General features: G+C 33.5%; 3 protein-coding genes and 1 long non-coding RNA gene across 4 annotated transcripts; 2 read left to right on the top strand and 2 right to left on the bottom strand.

Annotated features, from left to right (window-relative positions):
- Positions 1–1,966: 1,966 nt before the first annotated feature.
- LOC111008483 (subtilisin-like protease SBT2.5) lies at positions 1,967–3,345 on the top strand. The gene is made up of 3 exons (XM_022281213.2): positions 1,967–2,233; positions 2,390–2,537; positions 3,030–3,345. Exons 1-3 carry the CDS (start codon positions 2,136–2,138, stop codon positions 3,138–3,140), a joined length of 357 nt encoding a protein of 118 aa, XP_022136905.1. The 5' UTR covers positions 1,967–2,135; the 3' UTR covers positions 3,141–3,345.
- Positions 3,346–9,297: 5,952 nt separating this feature from the next.
- Positions 9,298–10,543, bottom strand: LOC111008269 (uncharacterized). The gene is made up of 3 exons (XR_002601090.2): positions 10,405–10,543; positions 10,116–10,225; positions 9,298–9,853 (listed from the first exon to the last, which is right to left on the bottom strand). It is a non-coding gene; the product is annotated as an uncharacterized LOC111008269 (long non-coding RNA).
- WRKY53 (WRKY family transcription factor) lies at positions 9,990–12,317 on the top strand. The gene is made up of 3 exons (XM_022280909.2): positions 9,990–10,662; positions 10,914–11,042; positions 11,516–12,317. The coding sequence occupies exons 1-3, from the start codon at positions 10,337–10,339 to the stop codon at positions 12,129–12,131; spliced, it is 1,071 nt and encodes a 356-aa protein (XP_022136601.1). The 5' UTR covers positions 9,990–10,336; the 3' UTR covers positions 12,132–12,317.
- A 2,339-nt stretch (positions 12,318–14,656) lies between these two features.
- SEH1H (Transducin/WD40 repeat-like superfamily protein) lies at positions 14,657–19,755 on the bottom strand. The gene is made up of 8 exons (XM_022280910.2): positions 19,500–19,755; positions 18,489–18,600; positions 18,199–18,299; positions 17,651–17,728; positions 16,096–16,251; positions 15,843–15,955; positions 15,301–15,427; positions 14,657–14,959 (listed from the first exon to the last, which is right to left on the bottom strand). The coding sequence occupies exons 1-8, from the start codon at positions 19,662–19,664 to the stop codon at positions 14,828–14,830; spliced, it is 984 nt and encodes a 327-aa protein (XP_022136602.1). The 5' UTR covers positions 19,665–19,755; the 3' UTR covers positions 14,657–14,827.
- Between the last annotated feature and the right edge of the window lie 463 nt (positions 19,756–20,218).

Raw genomic sequence — 20,218 nt, 5'->3', positions numbered from 1 at the left:
TGTTTGAAAATCAAACTTGAAAATACTACTTTAACCCATATATATATATATATATATATGATTTACTTAATGTTGAACGTTAGAATATATGTATTTCCTATCGATTTAATAATGATTGTTAGAATTTATGTTCCCCGGCTTTTAGTCTCTTTAGGTTTGAGAAATGACTCTCGGGATGGAACGAAAAACTAGGCATAAAAATTGTTTATCTTTTGAATTACATTTTAGTTAATTTACTTTAATGTGATTCATATCTTATAAATATTAGATGTATGAAATGTAGATTAATAGCCACTAAAGTGACTTAGCCCACATCGTAGTACAACGTAAATTCGCCCCCACCATAGACGTAGAAAAAAAACCAACAAGTAAAAAATATACGAAAATCAAATTGAACCAATAAGTCTGATACAATCTTGACATAAATTTTATATTAGATTTAGTAATATTGAAGGCCAATACAAACTATTTATTTTCTTCTTTTTCTTTTTCTTTTTTAACGTGACAAGATAAATAAATTAATAAAACTTACCAGTTGAAACATATATATATATATATATTTATTCATTTGTTTGTTTGGTTAGTTGGGATTTTAAGGAAATCTAGTCAAACAAAAACATTTAATTGTGGTGTTGGTCAGAGATTCCCTGTGGTTAGGCCCATGATTATTTCCAGTGTCCCCCACCCATTGTCCCTCTTTTGTTGACACGTGGCGCTTTCTCATGCACGACAGCGACACATAATTGGTCCTTCAAAAACCCACTCTTTTTTGCTCTGACAGACACCCTTTTTTCTTCATTTTCTTTTTTTTTTTCTTAAGTTCCATTTTTGAGCTTTCAGTTTTTATTCTAGTTTTTACCTTACGCAATTCCTTTTATTACACATACTCTTTTTTTTTTTTTTTTAAGGAAATGTACTTTAGTGTTAGATTGTAAAAATACAAATTACAGACACTCATTTTATTTGCACTATAATTTTTAGTATTAATAGACCGAATACAATATTGACATGACAAATAGTGAATTGAAAAAGTATCCATACTTTCATAGTATCAAAAAATTTTCTGCATGATTACCTATATAGAAATGAATGACTTAATTTATGTCAATTTTTAAACTTAAAAAAAAAACATTTGAAGGTATATAAGGGCTAGAATAAAAAATAGGTGGAAATTCAGGAGAAAAAGAAGATTAAAACATAAAATTTATGATTCATTTATTATAATGGTGAATATTGTACGTACCTATTTACTAAGCTGCATTTTCACCATGAAATAATGATGTTGTAAATTTGTACATTGTAATGACATTTATCTAAAGATTATTATATTGAAATTCATTATTAATTACCAACATTTTCAAGGAATAACAATTTAACTCAGAAAAGTGTATTTAGATAGTGATAAATGATCTTAATTTATTTACGTGTACTCATATTTAGAGCTAGAATTCGTATTTTTCTGAGTCAATTTAAAGTAAACAACATCATGTCATATCATTAAAAAAAATCGAATATTCCAGGAAATTAGATTTCTTTTTTTTTTCCAGAATCAAATTAATTAATGGTTAATTAGGGTTGACTGATCTTGTTGTTAAAATAGCATACTTGGGACTAATAATATATATTTTTTCCTTCCATTTTCTATTAGCTTAAAGATCAGAGATTCCAAGTTCATGCACACACGAAACCCTAGAAGATGATCAGAATCCCTCTACGAAATTTCAACCCCTTTTCCTCTTTAATCAATTGATTTTTGGGGAGACTCGATGCCCTTCCCTTACTGACCAAAATTTAGCCTATAATTTTAAAACAAATACATTAATTAAAATTCAATTTACAATTATTATTATTATAATAATAATATATTGTAAATTATAAATGAAGCTAATATTTATTTGGAAAATCGAACTGTGATATACTTTTTTTGGCTGATGGTCAGTACACGCATTTATATAAATAATTCCATTTGGAGACGAGTCTCACAACGTTTGTTACAATATTGAGCGATCGTCGATAGTTTTAGTTATAGTGATCCAACTGTTAAAACCACACGACATTGATTCCCGATTATAGAGAAAGACTATAAATACTTCCACTTTCGAGCTTCTTCAGAAACCCATCTGGAGAAGGCCACAATGCCGGAGAATAGAAACCGCGGCGACTGCGGTGGCGGCGAGTGTTACTTCGTTTTCATGAACTACGATCCTGAATATGAACGTCTTCGTGCTGATCGGTAAACTTCTGCACATGAACCAAAAATCTCAATTTTGACCAAAAAAAAAAAGAATTTTCTTACGTTTTATTTTCTGTTGTTTGTAACAAGGTTTTTTGTGTTGTCTTTTTTTTTTTTTTTGGTGTTGTTTTTCTTTTTTGGGTGTTTGGTTTGAAGATCTGGCAAAGGGGCACATGAGCTTGATCTGTATCTGAGTAGGAAGCACGATGAGCTTCTGGGGAGGTGGCTGGAGCCAACAAGCTACAGAAAGATTTCATCTTTCCTCATTGTTGACGGGTTTTCGGCCGAAATCACCGAACATCAGGTATCTAATGTTTCGTTTGATAAACATCTTGAGAATAAAAATATTTTAGAAATGATAGTTTTTTTAGTTTAACCATTCCGGAATAGGAATTGGTGCTTTATTCACTCAACAAAAGTTTGGATCCACTTTAGAAATTATAGTTGGAGTTTGAAAATTTTATTCAATTAAGATTTTGGAATTTGGAGGATGTTTTGAAATAGTGAAAAGAAAAGTATGGAGATATAGCTACTCTTCTCATAAATTTAGAGAATGAATCCAAAAACCCAAAAGCAAAATCATAGCTGAAGGAGTTCTAGCTAGCTTCTTTCTCATTTTACTTCTTTTTTTGGAACCCAATCTTAGTAAATAAGTGTGTGTAAAAACAAGAGAGATTTTTTTGTTTTTGTTTTTTTAACTATTTTTTCTTATAGGTTTTCCAAAATTTGGTTTGGATTTAAACTACCCTTATTGAGAAGACATACGAATGTTATGTTTGAATGGATAAAATTACAGGCAAATGTGCTTAGATCTGCAGAGGGAGTGAGGGTGGTGGAGAAGAATCAAGATCAGCCAGCTCCCATTAATGCCCCAGAAAGATCAGAAGAAGGTTTCATAAGAAGCTAATTTTAATGAAAAAAAAAAAGGTAACTTTGGAATTTTCTACATCAAAAGCATCTCTAGATTGTTAGTTCATGAAATTGAATTTATTGCAAACGTCTTAAGTTTTGAATTCAATGACAAGTTTAAAATTATTGAATCCACTAGAGCTGAGATCTGTTTATTCGTGCACGAGGTAGAAAATCAATAATAATGGGGCATTTTAATTACATGGTTCTTCGGATAAAACTATATTATGTATCTTTGGTTGGTGCTGAAATTTGACCAACCCGAGAGCACGGACAAAATCAGATGAGCCGAGCTATAGTGGAGCAGCGAGATATGTGAGGGAAAACACATGTATAAACACTTCGATGCTTAAATTAGTAAGAATCTGATTTAACACTCTCGAACCGAGGATTTATAATTGCATACTTGTGTATGGAAGTTGAACGATCTCTATTTATAGGCAGAAGAGAGTGGGTACGACATCTTCGGTCTATTAAGGCCATTTGAAAAATAAGTTGTACGATTACAAACAGTTGTGCAGATACCTCAACTAGGACTTTAAGAGTACTTACTTAAGGTCGACTGTGACTTTAAGAGTAGTTTTACGTGGTGAAAATTATTCACTCCTACCTTTGGATGGGCTTAATAGCTTAGTTATTGTTTATCTTTTTATCTATCGACGATCATTCATAATGATCTATTCTTCTTTCGTCACGTGGTAAGTCGTAGTTTTGCTCCAGCAATCTTCTAGAACCAACCAAAAGTTGTAGACTATTAACATTTGTCCATCTCAAACCTACTCATACAAATCCAACACAAACTCATAAACTACCCAAATTTAGATATTTCGACTTTAGATTCAACAAATTGCAAACCTATGAACTGATATGCCCCCTGGGATTTCTCTCAAACAACTAATGGAAAGGGTGGGGGAAAAAGGGGGAAAAAAAGAACAATTACAAAAATTAATTTGTGGCCAAAGAAAATCCTTCTTTTTTGAGCAAATTTGCTGTTCTAAATTGCTATGTGGAACATGGGAATCTCACATTGCAGGTTGCTTTTCCTAGTTAAGGTTAGAAAAGATTGCACTTTGAAATAAAAGGGCCTGCCATTTGTGGGTCATGTCCACCTCTGTTCATCACATGCATCAAACTCAATTGTATATATTGGCCCCTCCCCACTGCCCCCAAAAATTTCGGCGGTTCAGTAAAAGCTCGTTTGGTAATGTTCTTTTTTCTTGTTCTTGTTTCTTAATTTTTAAGGAAGAAAAATGAATTTCATGGCTCCAACATCCATGAATTCAATTATGATAAAACAATATTTTTAGTTATGTTTTGAAACAAAGTGGAAATGAGAACAAGAAAGAAAAACTTGTTTTGATTGTGAAAATTGGAAACGAGAAACAAGAAACATGAACGTTAACAAACGAATCGTGACACATTCCAGTTTCTTGTTTCTAATTTGCAACTAACTATATTTATTGTTTTTCTTTTTCTGAGAACATTCTCAAAATTGTATGTAAATTTTGAAAACAACCAAAACAAATTTATTGTTCCTTGTTCTCATTCCTAATTTGCTCCAAAACATAAGTAAAAAGATTATTTTGTTATATCTGAATTTATGGATGTGGGGATCATACAATTCATTTTTTTATTATTAAGGATGAAGAAACAGAAACAAGAAATATGAATGTTACCAAACAGACCTTAAATGTTATAATGTTATCGGTAGCTTTTTCACCAATAATATGATTTCCCTAATTTATCTTTTCCTTTTTTCAAGGCTGAAAGATAAATTATAAGTTGGGTTAATAGTTGGGTTTGTATACTATAGGGGTATGAAATAGGACCTAGTTTATTTTGTGGATTTGTCTAATGTTCTAAGTTACAATGTTTGTTAATTTCACGAGTGACGCAAATTTTAGCTTTGAAATTACCTATCTTTCAGACACATACGACGTACTTTTTATATATTGCAAAACGCTACAAAGATCAAATAGAGACGATCTAAGTTTGAGTTTTTGTGATCTAGATTATCTCCTCTATTATATGGTGAATGACAAATCCTAAGTATAAATGTTTAATGCAAAGTTTCATAAACTAAAATAAAACATTAAGATAAAATTTAAGCTAGCTCCTAACTAGATGAAGTAATAAAAATTTAGGAATCAAAATAAAGTTTAATCTTAATTTTCACCATCAAATCAGGACATATATATGCTCATAAAATCAATAATCAAAGAGTTTGAAGAAAAGCTCACAAATATATATATTTGAATTGAATTGAATTTTAGAAAAAAATAAATAAATAAGATCTATTGAAGCTGCATTTTCTTCTATTTCAGACGTACCTTTAGCTTTCCCTCCCTCAGGGCTCTGGACAATCAATGTATGGGATCATGTCGATCGACAATCATTGTCGAAGCCCTTGAGGGAGAGAAAGCAAAGAGTATGTCTTTTGGACGATTGACTTGTTGGCTTTAATTCACTTCATGTTCTTGAATGAGATTAATTGGCTTAAGAACACTCTTTTTATAAGGCTCAAAAGAAGCTTTATGCTACCAAACTAAAGGTTGGATTCCTTTATTTTAAAAAATTAAAAAGAAAAAATATGGGCATGATTGAAATGCTCCTTATTCCACTTGAAAATTTTGTACGACAATTATTTTATTTTCCAAACAATTTTATCAACCACCTCTCTAAGTTCAAGATACGTCAACATGAAATTAGCTCAACGGTAATTTGCAGATCTATCTCCGATCAAGAGGTCATGAATTCGAATTCACCACCCCTCTCATACTAAGAAAAACTGAAAATAGACAACACTTAGTGGCTAATTTTTTAACATTTATTTAACATATTACAATTTAAATATAAATGGGAGGTTTGAACCCAAGATATTAAAACATATATTATCACTAAAAGGTTGAAGGTTTGAATCTTCACACCACATACTGTTGAACTCAATAATAATAATAATAATAAATCAAACCACTTTTTATATAATCCCTATGTGTGCTACGTGGATTGAATTGGTTAGGCTAGAAAGATAGAAAGAAAAAGAATCGTTCGTGTGAGTAGGTAGAGACGATATTATCAAGATGTGGCCACTTGAAGATTGTGGCACGAGTGAATATATGTATCGAAAGAGAATATTTTATGAATAAGATTGGGTATAATTGAAAGCACTGAATTATTTCACCCATTATCACTAGAAGATGGCTCTTAAGAAACTCCGTGAGGCAATTAAATATTATTGAGGCATGGGAATAAAGCACAACATTTTATTCTTAGGAATCCAAAACCTTATTCTTAATAAGATGGAAAGAAAGTCAATACACAAATTGGTATTTTTTCCCTATTTGACATTCCAAAACACATATATACCTTATCTATTCCATTTAATCTACCCTTCCCTATTGCATGGATATCTTCAAATTCCAACAACCTTAGATTTGTTTCAATAATGATAATATTCAACCAGCAAAAATTTAATTTACCCTAAAAATTTTCACCCTCGATTAAATTTTTTATTAAAATAATTGTATTTTAGTATAATGAGTAAGTGAAGACACCCTTCTGATCGCAAATAGATTACTTTAACCAATTGAGTTATACTCAAGTTGGTTGGTTGAGCCTCTCTTAAAGTCATCACGGATAGATGACTTTAAACAGTTCTATTTACATAAAATAAGACGACAGTTATCAAATAATACGGAATTTTAATTTTATCCGGTGGTTTTAAACTTTTTATTATCTTCTCTATCATTTAATTAGAGCTTATCAAATATCTAAGTTAAATATGTGGTTAAACTATGAAAGGAGTAAGATAAACTCAACAAATGTTATTGATTGTACTCTTAAATAAGATAAAGCACATATATGACCGAGAGTCACTAATACAAAATGTGGTCTCATAAAATTCATCTAACATATTTACAAATCTCATTTGGTAATTTTTACTAAAGGCTTAGCATACCTATCCAACTAAAAATGAAAATATTAAAAAAAATACATAGATGGGAATAATACGTCGGCAAAGAAAATTACTAAAAAAAAATCAATATTATTATAAATACAATACATTTACACAAATTAGTTAAGACTAGTTAACTTGAAGCCAACATGAACCTAACTCAATCGTAATTGATATATATCATTGACCAAAAGGTCATGAGTTCGAATCCTCCACCCCACTTGTTATACCAAAAAAGGACTACCAACTCGAATAACTAAACTGGTTAAAGTATACATTTTCAATCAAAAGATGGTGGGTTGGAACAAATAAATAAGGACCATGTACAATTATTGTTGAATCAGACATTGGCTTTTTGCCTTTACCCTACCAAATGTTCCTCAAGGGGTATTTTCGTCTTTTCCTCACTGCAAGCAAATGAGATATATATATCATCTCAGCTGTCAAAAATAAAACTACTGGGCTAGTTTGTTTATAGAGAAGAACACTTGATTTATGGGCTTGATTTACGGCCCATAATCTTTGAAATATTTCTGGGCCGTCCGCGTTTTCCGGCCTGTTTCAAGTGGGCCTAAGGAGGCCATAAGGCCACTTTTAAACAAATATTTTCAATATTAGCTCTTTTTATACGCTACATTTCACTTTCCCCTTTTAAAACTATTAAATTTTTTCTTATGCCCTTGCAAAACAAAAAATTTATTATTATTTTAGCTTTTATTCTTTTATCTAACCTTGAGCAATTTACATTATATTTTAAATAGTAGAGTTCTTTTGTACTATTAGAGTGTTGTAGTGATAGTTAAAATCTAAAGGTAAAATTGAGATTTGTATTTTTTTTTTTTTATACACAACGGGGGTGGAGGTTCGAACTCATGACCTTTTGGTCAGAGATAGGTGCTGTAACCACTTTGACATAAAATTGAGATTTGTTACCAAATATGGTCTGATCCCAAATATGAATGGATAGAAATGGTAATAGCTATAATTATGAGATAATTTTGTGCGTAAGTTTTGTACAAGGATATATGAGAAAATTTGTAAATACGAGACTTCATGAACACTTCAATATTTTATGAGAAATTTTGTAAATGTGACACGTGGTGAACACTCCCAACATTTTCTTTAACCAATTCTGTAATTTTTTTATTTTTTAATTTTTTTAAGAAAATAGTAGACTTGATAAACCCAATTACTGATAGAGTATAATATTAGTCAATAAAATAGTGATAGGATTTAATTACAACAATTTCATAACTTAGGCATGTGTGATTGTAACAATTTATATTATTTGAGTGGTTTTGCGATTTTATTTTATTGTAAAACAATCTTATATTTGAACCTTTAATATTGTTGACTAAAATAGCTCACCTAAATGAAAGAATAAATAAATAAATACAAAATTTGTCACATTTTGAAGTGACAGATATTAGAGCAAACATCACAGAGTGGAGCAGTGCCTTTTTTTTTTTTTTTTTTTTTTTGCTTTTTGGAGTATAGTGTCATTAATCAATATTTTTGCTCTTTAAATAATTTATCGAAGTATGCTAATGTAAAGAAAAATACAATCACTTCAAGAAATCGTGCATTTTTACACTTCTTTCAGGAGAAAAAAACGTCAGTTTAGAGAAGGAAAAAAATGTAGCAAGAGACTGAAATAAAAGTAAGTAAATAAATAAATGAAAGGCTAACCTTTTAGTCCCTGCTATTAAAACCAGTTTGACACAAAGCAAACATCCATTTCTATAAATTGAATAAAGTGGGGTTGCACGGCTGGATAGATGTTTTTTAATTAAATAATCATGGAATAGGTGATCGAACTATCAACTTTTGAGATGTTAATAGATACTTCATCCACCGAGATATATTTGAATTGACGGTATTAGTTCGAATGTTAGAAATTCCTGAGATGGGTAAAAATTGAGAACCCAGTAATGTAATTTGTCCTAAAACAAAATAGATTATCAATGTAATCTGCCTAGTTCTCTAATTGTTAGAATTAGCAAGACTAAAATTAAAAAGTCTAAAAACGTAACTATAGTCCTTTAAAATTTAGAAATTAAGTAAACAAAATCCAAATTTAGCATATCCAAGTATATTAACAAAATAATAACTTAATAACACAAGTTTCTATTAACAAATTCTAAATATAGTTTGATAAAAAGTCAGATGATTTTACATATTTAGCTGAAACTTGGTGAAGTAATTTGAATGGCATCACATTACCAATATATTATGACGTCTTATTAGACGAAAATAAATAAAGGGGTGGAATAAAAATAGACAGACTAAAAAAGTTTGTAAGACTAAGATCCAGTCCAAAGAGAATCCTGTATACGTACGATCAAGGAAAAAAATAAAAGAAAGCAAGAAGAAATTTTGTTAACACTTGGAATTTGATGATGCAAAGAAATCCAAGTCAGTGGTCTTATTATGCGAAGCGAAGAGCTCTCCACTCGCAATCATAAGCTCTAAATTTCAAAATAAATAATAGAAAGTGGAAGAGGAAAAGGAAAAGGAAAAGGAAAAGGCACATGTTTACTTACTATATCACAACGCGGATACCAGGTTTGAAAATTCTTGGTCTACTCTCCAAGCTTGAACTTTGACTTTCCACTTCTCTCTCTATCTCAATCGACAAATCACAGCCGTAGGATCTAGAGAGAGAGAGAGAACCCCTTTTGGAAGTTAAATTCCAAGTGGACTTGGTCAGCTTTTGAACTTGGACTTCCACACTCAATGACCAAAGACCAGCAAATCTAGAGAGAGAAAGCAACTGGGTTGGTTGTTTGTCTCAGTCAAAGTTTCCCAACTTCTAACTGTTCAAAATATTTTTAAAATGAAACAAAAGTAGCCTTCCTTTTTGGAGTTCTTATAAAAACCCAAGACTGGTTCTTCTTCAACCCAAAGCTTACTCATTTCTCTTCCTATTTCTCTCTCTATCTCTCCTTCTTTTCTCTCTCTTTCTATTCAACTTTAGTTCTAATCAAAACACAAAACATACCCAGTTCACCAAATTACCTGTTTTGCTACTTCCATGTTCGTAGTCTCTGATTCTTCACCATTTGGGCCTTCTATTTCCTCCAGCTTCTGCTTCTTCTTAGATGGAAAGCTTCTGCTTCTTGACAAACCTATAAATCCAAACAGAAATGATCTCAACTCTTGTTCTTGTTCTTCCGAGCATGAATTACTAGAGTAGCACAGTTACAAAATTCATTTTATGAGATTAAGAGGGATTGGAAATGGAGAGTGGGTGGAGCTGGGATCAGAAGTCACTCATTGGTGAGCTAATTCAGGGTATGGAACTTACCAAGCAATTGAGAGCCGAGTTGAATTTGGAATCTGCAGCAGAAAGCAGGGGATCATTAGTACAGGGAATCTTATCTTCATATGAGAAAGCTCTTATCATACTGAAATGGAATGGAGCAATGAGTCAGCCTCAGATGGCAGAAGCAGCAGCTTCTGCTTTGCCAGGCTCTCCAATTTCTGTCAACGAAAGTCCTTCAAGTGATGACTCTGGTAGAGGCCTCAAGGACTCTCAGGAACCCACAAAGGAATCAAAGAAGAGGTGAATTTTGAATTTTCTTTACAACTTTTCAAAGTCAACATACTTGTTAAGACTGTAGAATGCTTCTACAGTCCTCGCCAACTTTTAAAAACTAAAAATCTCTTTAAAATTTTCAAAGTCAACTACTTTTCGTTTGTCAAAAATTTTTGAAGTGTTTGGTAAAGTAAAAAACCAAACAAAGAAAAAGTTAACAAGTAAGTTTAACTTTTAAAATCAAAAAACTAAATACGTTTATAATTTTGCGATTGCAGAAAGACACAGCCCAGATGGACAGAACAAGTGAAAGTTAACTCTGAGACGGGATTCGAAGGACCCTACGAGGATGGTTATAGCTGGAGAAAATATGGACAAAAGGACATTCTTGGAGCAACATATCCCAGGTGAGAACATCTCTTCCCCTTCCTGCTGGAAAAACATACAAATCATCCACTGAACATATATCCAAATAAATATCATTTCTTCAGTATTAAAAGAAAAACATGCTAGGGAAATTCAAAGGGGAGGGAGGATCTAAACTTTTGTTATTTTTGTAATGGATGAATGCAATATTCAATATGAAGGAAACCAGAAGAAAATTGAGTATAAGGAAATTGAAAGAAAAATATAGGAGGCAGAAATGTCAGCAACTCAAAATTCGATGTCAAGTCTACTGATTTTAATAAGCTAAGAAGGTAACTTGTAGGAGACAGATAAAAATAACATGAAACGAAATCAAATAAAACCATACAAAAATTACTTCGAAATTTTGAAGTAGAAACATATTCTGTATACATAATCATGATCTTATCAAAGAAAAGATTTCTTCTCTGTTCCACATCAGTGAGTCTAATACCTGGTTGTTTTATGCTTACAGAAGCTACTATAGATGCACTTTCCGTAATACTCAGAATTGTTGGGCAGTAAAGCAAGTACAAAGATCTGATGAAGACCCTTCTGTGTTTGAGATTACGTATCGAGGAAAGCACACTTGTTCCCAGGGGAACTATTTGGCCCAATCATTTCATTCACCAGAAAAGCAAGAAAAGAAGGAAAACGAGCACGATGATGACCATCATCAAAAGCAACCTTCGCAAGAGAACTTACTCGGTTATCAGACATTTGAGAATATCGGAAAGCTTGAAAACAAGGCATCTACCTTCTGCTTCGGTTCGACTTCAGGTGGATGCAAGAACATTGAAAATAGTGACTTTTCACGTTTAGCTATCGACACTCACGCCAGCTTGGGAAACTTTTCTCAATCATTTATCTCTCCAACCACACCAGACTCGAACTACTTTACGCCATCCCCATGCCAAAGGAGCCACGTAGGAGGGGCTCATAATGTGCATCAATCAGAATCTGATGTCCATGAGATTTTCTCGGCCAACACTTCAGCCACCAATTCCCCTATCCTAGATTGGGATTTTCCATTTGATGCAGAGCACATCAACCCGAATTTCCCATTTAATTCCCCCGGATTTTTCTACTAAACCACTTGGGCATAAAAATAAAATGGCACCCTGGCTAATAACAAATCCTTTAGCATATAGCTTCAATCATGCACAAAGACAGAGGAAAGGAAGGTTGTTTCTACCCAGATTTCATTTTCTCAAATGTTAGCAAAGCATGGTGATTAGTAATATAATTAGCAGGCTCATCTTTGGTTCTTTGATTAATTTTAATTCCAATTGATTGCATACAACATTAGACTAAGTAATTGCATACATAATTCATATGTCATGTTTGGAATTAGGAGGCTCTAGAACAATAATAGTAAATGAAAAATACATCCTTATAGTTTATCATGCATCTCCTAGAATCTAAAAAGTAATTATCAATATCCTTAGATCTGAGTCAGATGACATCTACATAAATATTATATCAAATATCATCACATCATCAAGAAAATGGAGGAAAAATGTGTGACGTGTTTTGTTCATCATCAAATCACATGGATGTATCACAAATTTACTAAATCACAAAGATGCATTTGGCAGATATTACTCTTCACCATACTTACTATTATGAGAATCTGAACTGCACAAGTTTGAGGTTGTCATCTTACTTAATATGAGATTGCAAAAAACTATCTTCAGTCTACTTGGAAAACGAAGGGAGCCAGGCAACAACACTAGAAGAACATCATGGATTAGATGCTGCACCAAACATTAGTTAAAGTAGCGTCATATAAAGCATACGCGAGTGGTGTTCACTTTTTGAAAATTGTGACCTCTTTTGAAGACCTTGGCACTTCGACCAAATACTCAAAGTGATCAGGAAAAAAGAAAATAAAGAACAGAAAACAGGCTCCAATTGTAAATGAGTTACTAACCAATGGTTCTGATTATTAGGAGCAAGCATGATTAAGGCGGAGCACCACAAGATCACTTGGCAATGACAAACAGGTAAAAGGGCGAAGCAGGAAGAAAAAGCTCATCGGAGAAGAAAACTGAAGTAAAATTTTCAATTCCTTGCTAAAATGAAGGCCACTTTTTATGGTCTTTTAATCCAGAAGAGGTAAGAGCCTTCTTCGATCAATAGTGCAGAATGCTAGACAGGCGAGAAGCAGGTAGACACCGAATAATCAACCTATGTTGAACAAGTGCCATAATAAACCTTCACTTTTCAACGAAAGAATGAGAGACATGAAACTATGATTCGACAAATGTGATTGATAAGGATTTTGTTCTTTTTAGGATGAGAAACTATCGTTAGTAAAATGAAATATATAAACAAAGAGGGCGAGGAAAACCTCAACCCAAGCTAAAGAAGATACCAAAAATACTTCCAGTTAGCACAAATATGGAAATTTTAACGTTTCTACTCGGTGGAGACAGGTTACCAATATACCACTGCTACAACTGTAGGTACAATATAAAGAAATATTTAATAACTTGGATATATAACATAAACTCAATTGGAGCACGCATGCACATAAACAGACAATAGTTGGAGAAGTATGTTACTACATGGGCTACCCTTTCATGGTGATGAGAAAATTCAAAAATGAAAGAAGAGAGAGTTACATAAAAGACTAAACAACATCTAACTACGCTGTTCCAAGCAGATAATAGCTCATACAAAGACAGGAAAGGACCTCAGATTATAGCACAGAATAACCATTTTAAGCCAGAATCACTCACTCACAGGGCCACCAAACTAATGGAGAAATATTGAATTGTCAAACAGAATTTTCATAAACAAGTAGCTCAGAGGTATAAAAATGACATGAAGACCAATCACCAATATATCGTTTAGCCAAATTCTATTCATTAGTATTTCAAGTAGCCTCACAATAGTAGTTAGAAGAGTATCTGAGAGACTCACAGACTTCAAGGACAAAGAAGCAGCTTAGAATGTGAAGCATGCTTTTAGAAGAAGCTGGTGTCAAGTAAAATAAAGAAGCAAAAGCCTTGAAAGATGCGTTCTCTAAGTTAAAAGTGGGTGGGGTGCCCAGCCCGTCGATCAACTGCTGCTGATGCCCTTGAAGCAATCACAAGATTCCTTCTTCCAGATTAGCCTGTTCAGTGTTTGCTGATCTCTATGGTAAACTCACGTGGGTTCATAAGGAAACACTGAAGAAAATAGGAAAACCCAGACATGGTGAAGATGGGAGCTTCCTAAGACAGCCTACAGCCATCCTCTCGGATCAAAAGCTCATCTAACTAATTTGCCCCCAGATTTTAAGCCCAATACAAGCTCAGTTCTGCAAAGGCAATGGACAATTCTTATTCGACATCTTTAATGCTCAATGAATCTAGAAGGGGGAAGTTTCTTTGGACTGTCAGTAATTATTGAACCTTGTAAAGTTAATTTTCTATAATTTTATTTTGAATTTCTGCTTAAGAACAGTCCTCTTAAGGTGGATGAGAAACTCATACTCTCATTATTTTCCTTCAAATTCATCATCATCTCGTCTTAAAATTCACTTCCCTAGCAAAGTTATTCTTTCTTTTTATGTGCGTGTTAACCCTATACTTCTTGAGCAAAAGAAGTCTCAACTCAGCAAGAGCAATTTGGAGCAATAAAAGCTTCAATGACATTTGATCTTCTCAATTGGTCTCCAATTATATATCTCTAATCTTAGCACCCCACTCAACAAGACAAAATTATATTATTTGAAAATTTTTCCTGATAATAAATACAGGAAGTGGTTACATCATAGAGAAACAAAACGTTTGCAAGGTTAAGAAGTGGGCTCAAATGCAGCAAGTTGGTGCCAAACACCATTGAGGTTGGATTGCCATAACCGAACCATCCCGTCCTTTCCTGTTGATGCTAATGTCATACCACCCATGTCCCACTCCATCTCCCACACCTGACAGTGCAAGTGAAAACATGATCGTCAATTAACTACCCACCTCTTCCCTCCTATCTAAGGATAATCCAAACAGAACAAAAATCTAAAACATGCAGTTCATAGACCCATACCAATTACTAACTAAATCCTAGTCCTAGCAAAGTTTGCACTTTGCAGACAACTATATAAGGGGTCATCTGCATATTTATTTAATAAGATTCCATTGACATGGATTCAAATGAATCTTCTCGCTCTACACCAGGTGATTCACTTGTTTCAAATTCAGTCTTTGGATATTCAAGAAATAGATAAGAAAAGAAAGGGGAATGAGAGAACAGAACAAAATTTTGAAGACATACCTCGCCGTTATGCCCAGAAAGCAGAGCAACTCTTTCTGTTGAGAGCCTTCCATCCATGTCAGGATTGGATCCGAGGTGCCATATTGCAATACCTTTCTGGGTTGCAACAGCTATTACCTCATATGGCCTAAAATGCACCCCAACAACGATTAATACCATTATTATTTAAGCTTGAGAAAAAGAAGGTTACAAATTTTTTAAGGATTTTAAGTAAACATGTGAATGAGTTTGGTTATATCAAGACTCACGGGGGTGGCCCTTTCTAAAAGTAATCAGGTATTACCCCTGGAAGTTTGTAGAAACATGAAAGAAATTTAAGGACTACAAGATGATAAAAACCAGCAATAAAAGAGCTACCAGTTTCTAGACTACGAGTTGGCTGCAAAGAAAGAGTTAATCAAAATAGTCTATCAAACTTGTCATAATCAAATACAGATGCCTAGTAATCAAGGGATTTATTTGCTGAACCAATGAGTTTTAAAGTTTTAACATGGCACAGATACACCTATTGTATGCAATCCCTTTAGAAATTAGTTCGTTACCTTCCAATATTTTGTGCCCACGCAACAGCATAAACCTCATCGCCTTTGTCTGCAGGCAAAGCCAACTCTGCAACAGGAAGCCATCTTTGATGAGCCTGATCAAACTCCCAAACCTGTGGAGGACAAATACCATATTAACCGTGGCATGCAATTTTTAAAGCTAGTACGATCAAGTTAGACAGACCAATAAGCTGGGAGTAGCTGGCTGCATCAATTTTCATTGCAGTAACAGGACCAGAAGAACTTGGAATACCTTGGCAGAATTAAGCTGTGGAGTATTAGAATTTAAAGCCAAAACAAAGCTCGATTGTTGTCTTTCACCTCGATGTGGATTCCAAGATATACTTGCAGATAAGCAAGAAGCTTTCCTAACCGTAGAAATGGAATCAATAACATTCTGAAATTCAGCCTGAACGAAAGTAGAAATAGGAGTCAAAATGATTTAAAATGTCATTATTCACTCGGTAGTTTGAAGAAGATAAAGCATCTAATAGCTCTATAAAGTTAGAGCACCTGAGATTTAAAAGACCACCTTGGTCCTCAACCTCATTTAACACCGAACGAAAGAAACGATGATGTTTATATATGCCTAAAACTCAGTAAATGGCGCTCATATAGGTTTCTAAATGAATATCACAAAACTAGCTAGGTATTCATGATGTGTTTATTTTTCAGATACTTCATAGTAAAGGACCAAGTTACACACTTCCTTTGAGATGAGATTATGCATGTGTGCGCACACACCACACTTTTTCCCCTTTTAATAGAGGTGAGGGAATGAAGAGATTTCCATATTCTCTAAGCACAATCTTCCAACAATGAAATACAAAGGATTGTACGTCAAAATTCAAGCAACCCATAAGACAGGAATAGTTCGAAAGACCATCGACTGCAGAGGGCTCTTACATAGTGGTAGAACTAAAACACAATGAATAGTGGACAGGTCACCAGTAAAGTACACAAATATCCATGTCCAATAATATAGTTACATGATTATGGAATTCTTGACAAAGAGGGACTTCTTTTTTTCCTTAGCTGAAACATGTATTTCATTGATAGCTCAAATATTACAAAAGAGGGGGAACCCAAGAGCCTAAAAATAGAGTTACAAAAAATTCATTCATTTGGCCAAAAGTATAGAAAGACTATGTTCAGATAAGGGATGCTTGCATTTACACTAATAAAGAGGCAAAAAGAGAACATAATTCAAAAAGGAGGAGAAAGATTCCTTGGAGTCGTTGAAAGTTGAAGTTTTTTTGTTCCTCCCTAGGGAGGAACATTAAAACATAGGAATATAGATGTTAACTCATCAGAAGGTTAAAAAGATAGAGAATTGAATTTTTATTTTTATTTTTTTGATAGGATAGAGAATTGAATTTAAGGAAAAGAAAAAGTCTGTTTCCTTTATTATAAAATGAGAAATTCAATTGATTGAAGTTTGACCAATGTGAAAAAGAATTAGCATATTTTTTTATACAAATTACAAGGTAACGCAGCAATAAGTTATTCAAATATAACTTCCGCAGCCTAATAAAAAAAAAAAAAAAAAAATTAGCCCCAAGGGGTAGTCCAGTATGCAAGAGCTTGAATCGCTTCGTCATACCGACTTAGAGATCTCATGTTCAAACGTTCCAGTGAGTTTAATACCAGAAACCCTTGATATCTCTTGAGTCCGGGCCTTGGAGTGAGCGTGGGTGCTCCTGGGTACAGGGGAGTAAAGCTCCGACTCCCAATTATAAATTAAAAAAATAATAATAATAAAAATAAATAATAAAAAAAGAAAGATAAACGATAAAAAGATTGATCACCTGGAGTTGCCAATTCTTCAAATCCAAAGGATCCATAAGCTCATAAACTTTTACATGGCAATGTGAAAATGCAGCAATCTGTAAAATAAAATAAATAAATAAAAGCAAAAAAAAATAACATAAATGAATTTTCTATATGCGATATCATGCATTTGGAGCATACTACAAGAGATTGCAAAAAACTCAACCAATTTAAAATGTTAAAGGGTTTTTTTTTTATATATATATAAAGGAAATAAGTTGTCCTGAACACCACAAAATGTAAAGAAAATGAAACGATCAGAAAATATTTGTACAAACCAAAGTGAGTTATTATTGATCCCATTATCACATTTTATACTCAAATAAATCCTTTCAATTTCTCAGGATGGAGGGAGAAAATGAAGCTGTGTTATGTTCCAAAGTTATTAAAAATGAAGTAAATTTATGCGTTAAAGATCAACAGAAATTGCAACATAAACAGAAAATAACACAGGCATCATCCCACCATTAATGGCACTTCAGGATATATATATAGAAAGAAAATCAGAATAAATATCATCATTTACCATTTTCAGACCAGAGGACGAATTTCCAAATTGGATGTCTAGCATTTGGGCTGAATTACTTTTAAAGCGTTTGCATAGCTTCCACTGTAGAGGCTGGGCATCTGGAAACCAGAAACATGCAATGTAATCACACAATGATTAGGACCCTTCAAGAATTGTAGTCAAATGAAGGTTTATGCGCCATACTAGGGGCCAGGCAAAGGGGAAAAGAAGATTAAATAAATAGACGTAGGTAATCTAACAATAAAATTGGAGAGAAGACCCATGGTCAACAAAAACAAAATGATTACCTTCAACAACCTCCTCCCACAATGATGAAGTTCCATCTGAACAAATGCATGCAACTGAATCACCATACTCTGGAGGAACCCAAACTATCTTTAAAATGGCAGCCTCATGTGCCTAGAAAGATGAAAATATTAATGTTTTCAGAACTTATAGTCATTGGAAAAGAGAAGAAGGAAAAAACAAGCCTTTTTATGCTAAAATCACCATACAGTAGTTTCTTTCATGGTTTATCAAGCTCAAATTCCCAAGGCCAGGTATTGTTAACATTTTCAAGTTTCACCTTGGTTAAGCCTGGAGCAACTCTCACTCAGTAAAAGATTTTTTGGAGAAAATTTTAGTAGGCCAAAGTCTCAGAGAGAAAGATCCAATCAGAACTCAAAATTGATCTATGAGCTTCTAAAGTGTTAGTACCAGAGGTGTCAAAATTGATGAATCTGTCAATGATGTATCAGCAAGCTTTCTGCCTATTTAATTCCTATCCCACATACGATCTTACAAGTGCACATTGCCTTTTCACCATAAAAATTTTCCCAAGCCTAAAGCCCTTGGCTCTATCAAGAAAATAACACAATGAAACAACTTCCTTGTTGACTTTAAATATTCCCTCTACTAGCTTTGGATTACAATTATTCCGATTAGTAAGAAGTATGATATGACCAAAATGACGGCATAGCATGAAATTAAGCTTTATATCTATAATTTTCTTCTTCAGCCGTCAATGACCCAATCCACTCCTCCACCCCCACTAATTCACTCCTCAATACACCCTCTATACTCATATTTTCCTTTTCTCTCTTGACCTACGGACTCGCAGCTCACATAAAGGCTCTATAAATCTAACCTAAGCCAGAAATTAATAACATGATTGATGTATCTCCAAAATTCTGAGATGTCCCCCATTTAAAATATGTAAACTAAGAAACATTTAGAAGTACGATCAGGTGTAAGCAAGCATGAATTCAAACTAGGATAATGAAGTCCAAGTGAAGTAACACGAAACTAAAAAAAGAAACCTTAAAGTTTGAAGTGCGAGTGAGGGACGTGGATGAAGAAGAAGGATCGGGGGAATCGAAGATGACGAGGGTTCCGTCGACCGAGGCGGTGGCTAATCTGCTGGCGGAGTAGTTCCAAGCTGAGCAGAGGGTGCCTTTATCGAAGCTCGCCATAGCACTCTCCATCGCAAGCTCTCAAGCTGTCGTTCGCGCCTTCACCACCTACGAAATCTTTCGCCCTCTTGTTTCGGGGTTTTGCCTTCGAGTCGCATCGCACTGTGTTTTAAGTTTTAACTATTATCTCTTTTTATTTTTTAATTTTAACAGACATAAACCTTTAAGAAACATTAATCGCGTTCCTAAATTTTTTAATTATATGGATTTAAATACTATTTTTTACTCTGTTTTTAAGTTAATTTTGGTCATTCCATCTATTTTTAAAGGGATTTTTTTTAAATAATTATTTTTTAAAAACAAATGTCAAACCAGTATAGATTTTAAAGTAATTACAAAAATAAGGTAGATGAATCGCAGGGATAAGCTGCGATTTGCCCAAATTCACAGACGATGGCTGCAATTCTGCGACTAATGTCGAAATCACGGTCATTGACCGCGATTTCACTAATGGCGGCACAAATGGAACCATGACGGACCCTTTATTATTTTTTATTATTATTTTATTTTAAATTTGGGAGTCGCAATCCAAATAGAGCCACTTCCTTTGTTTTTGGTTAAATTTT

This window comes from Momordica charantia, assembly GCF_013281855.1.
Source record: "Momordica charantia cultivar OHB3-1 chromosome 10 unlocalized genomic scaffold, Mcharantia_2.0 BLBB01000010.1, whole genome shotgun sequence".
Lineage (NCBI taxonomy): Eukaryota > Viridiplantae > Streptophyta > Magnoliopsida > Cucurbitales > Cucurbitaceae > Momordica > Momordica charantia.
Note: the sequence above shows the minus strand (reverse complement) of the source record. Positions and strands in the feature narration are given on the sequence as shown.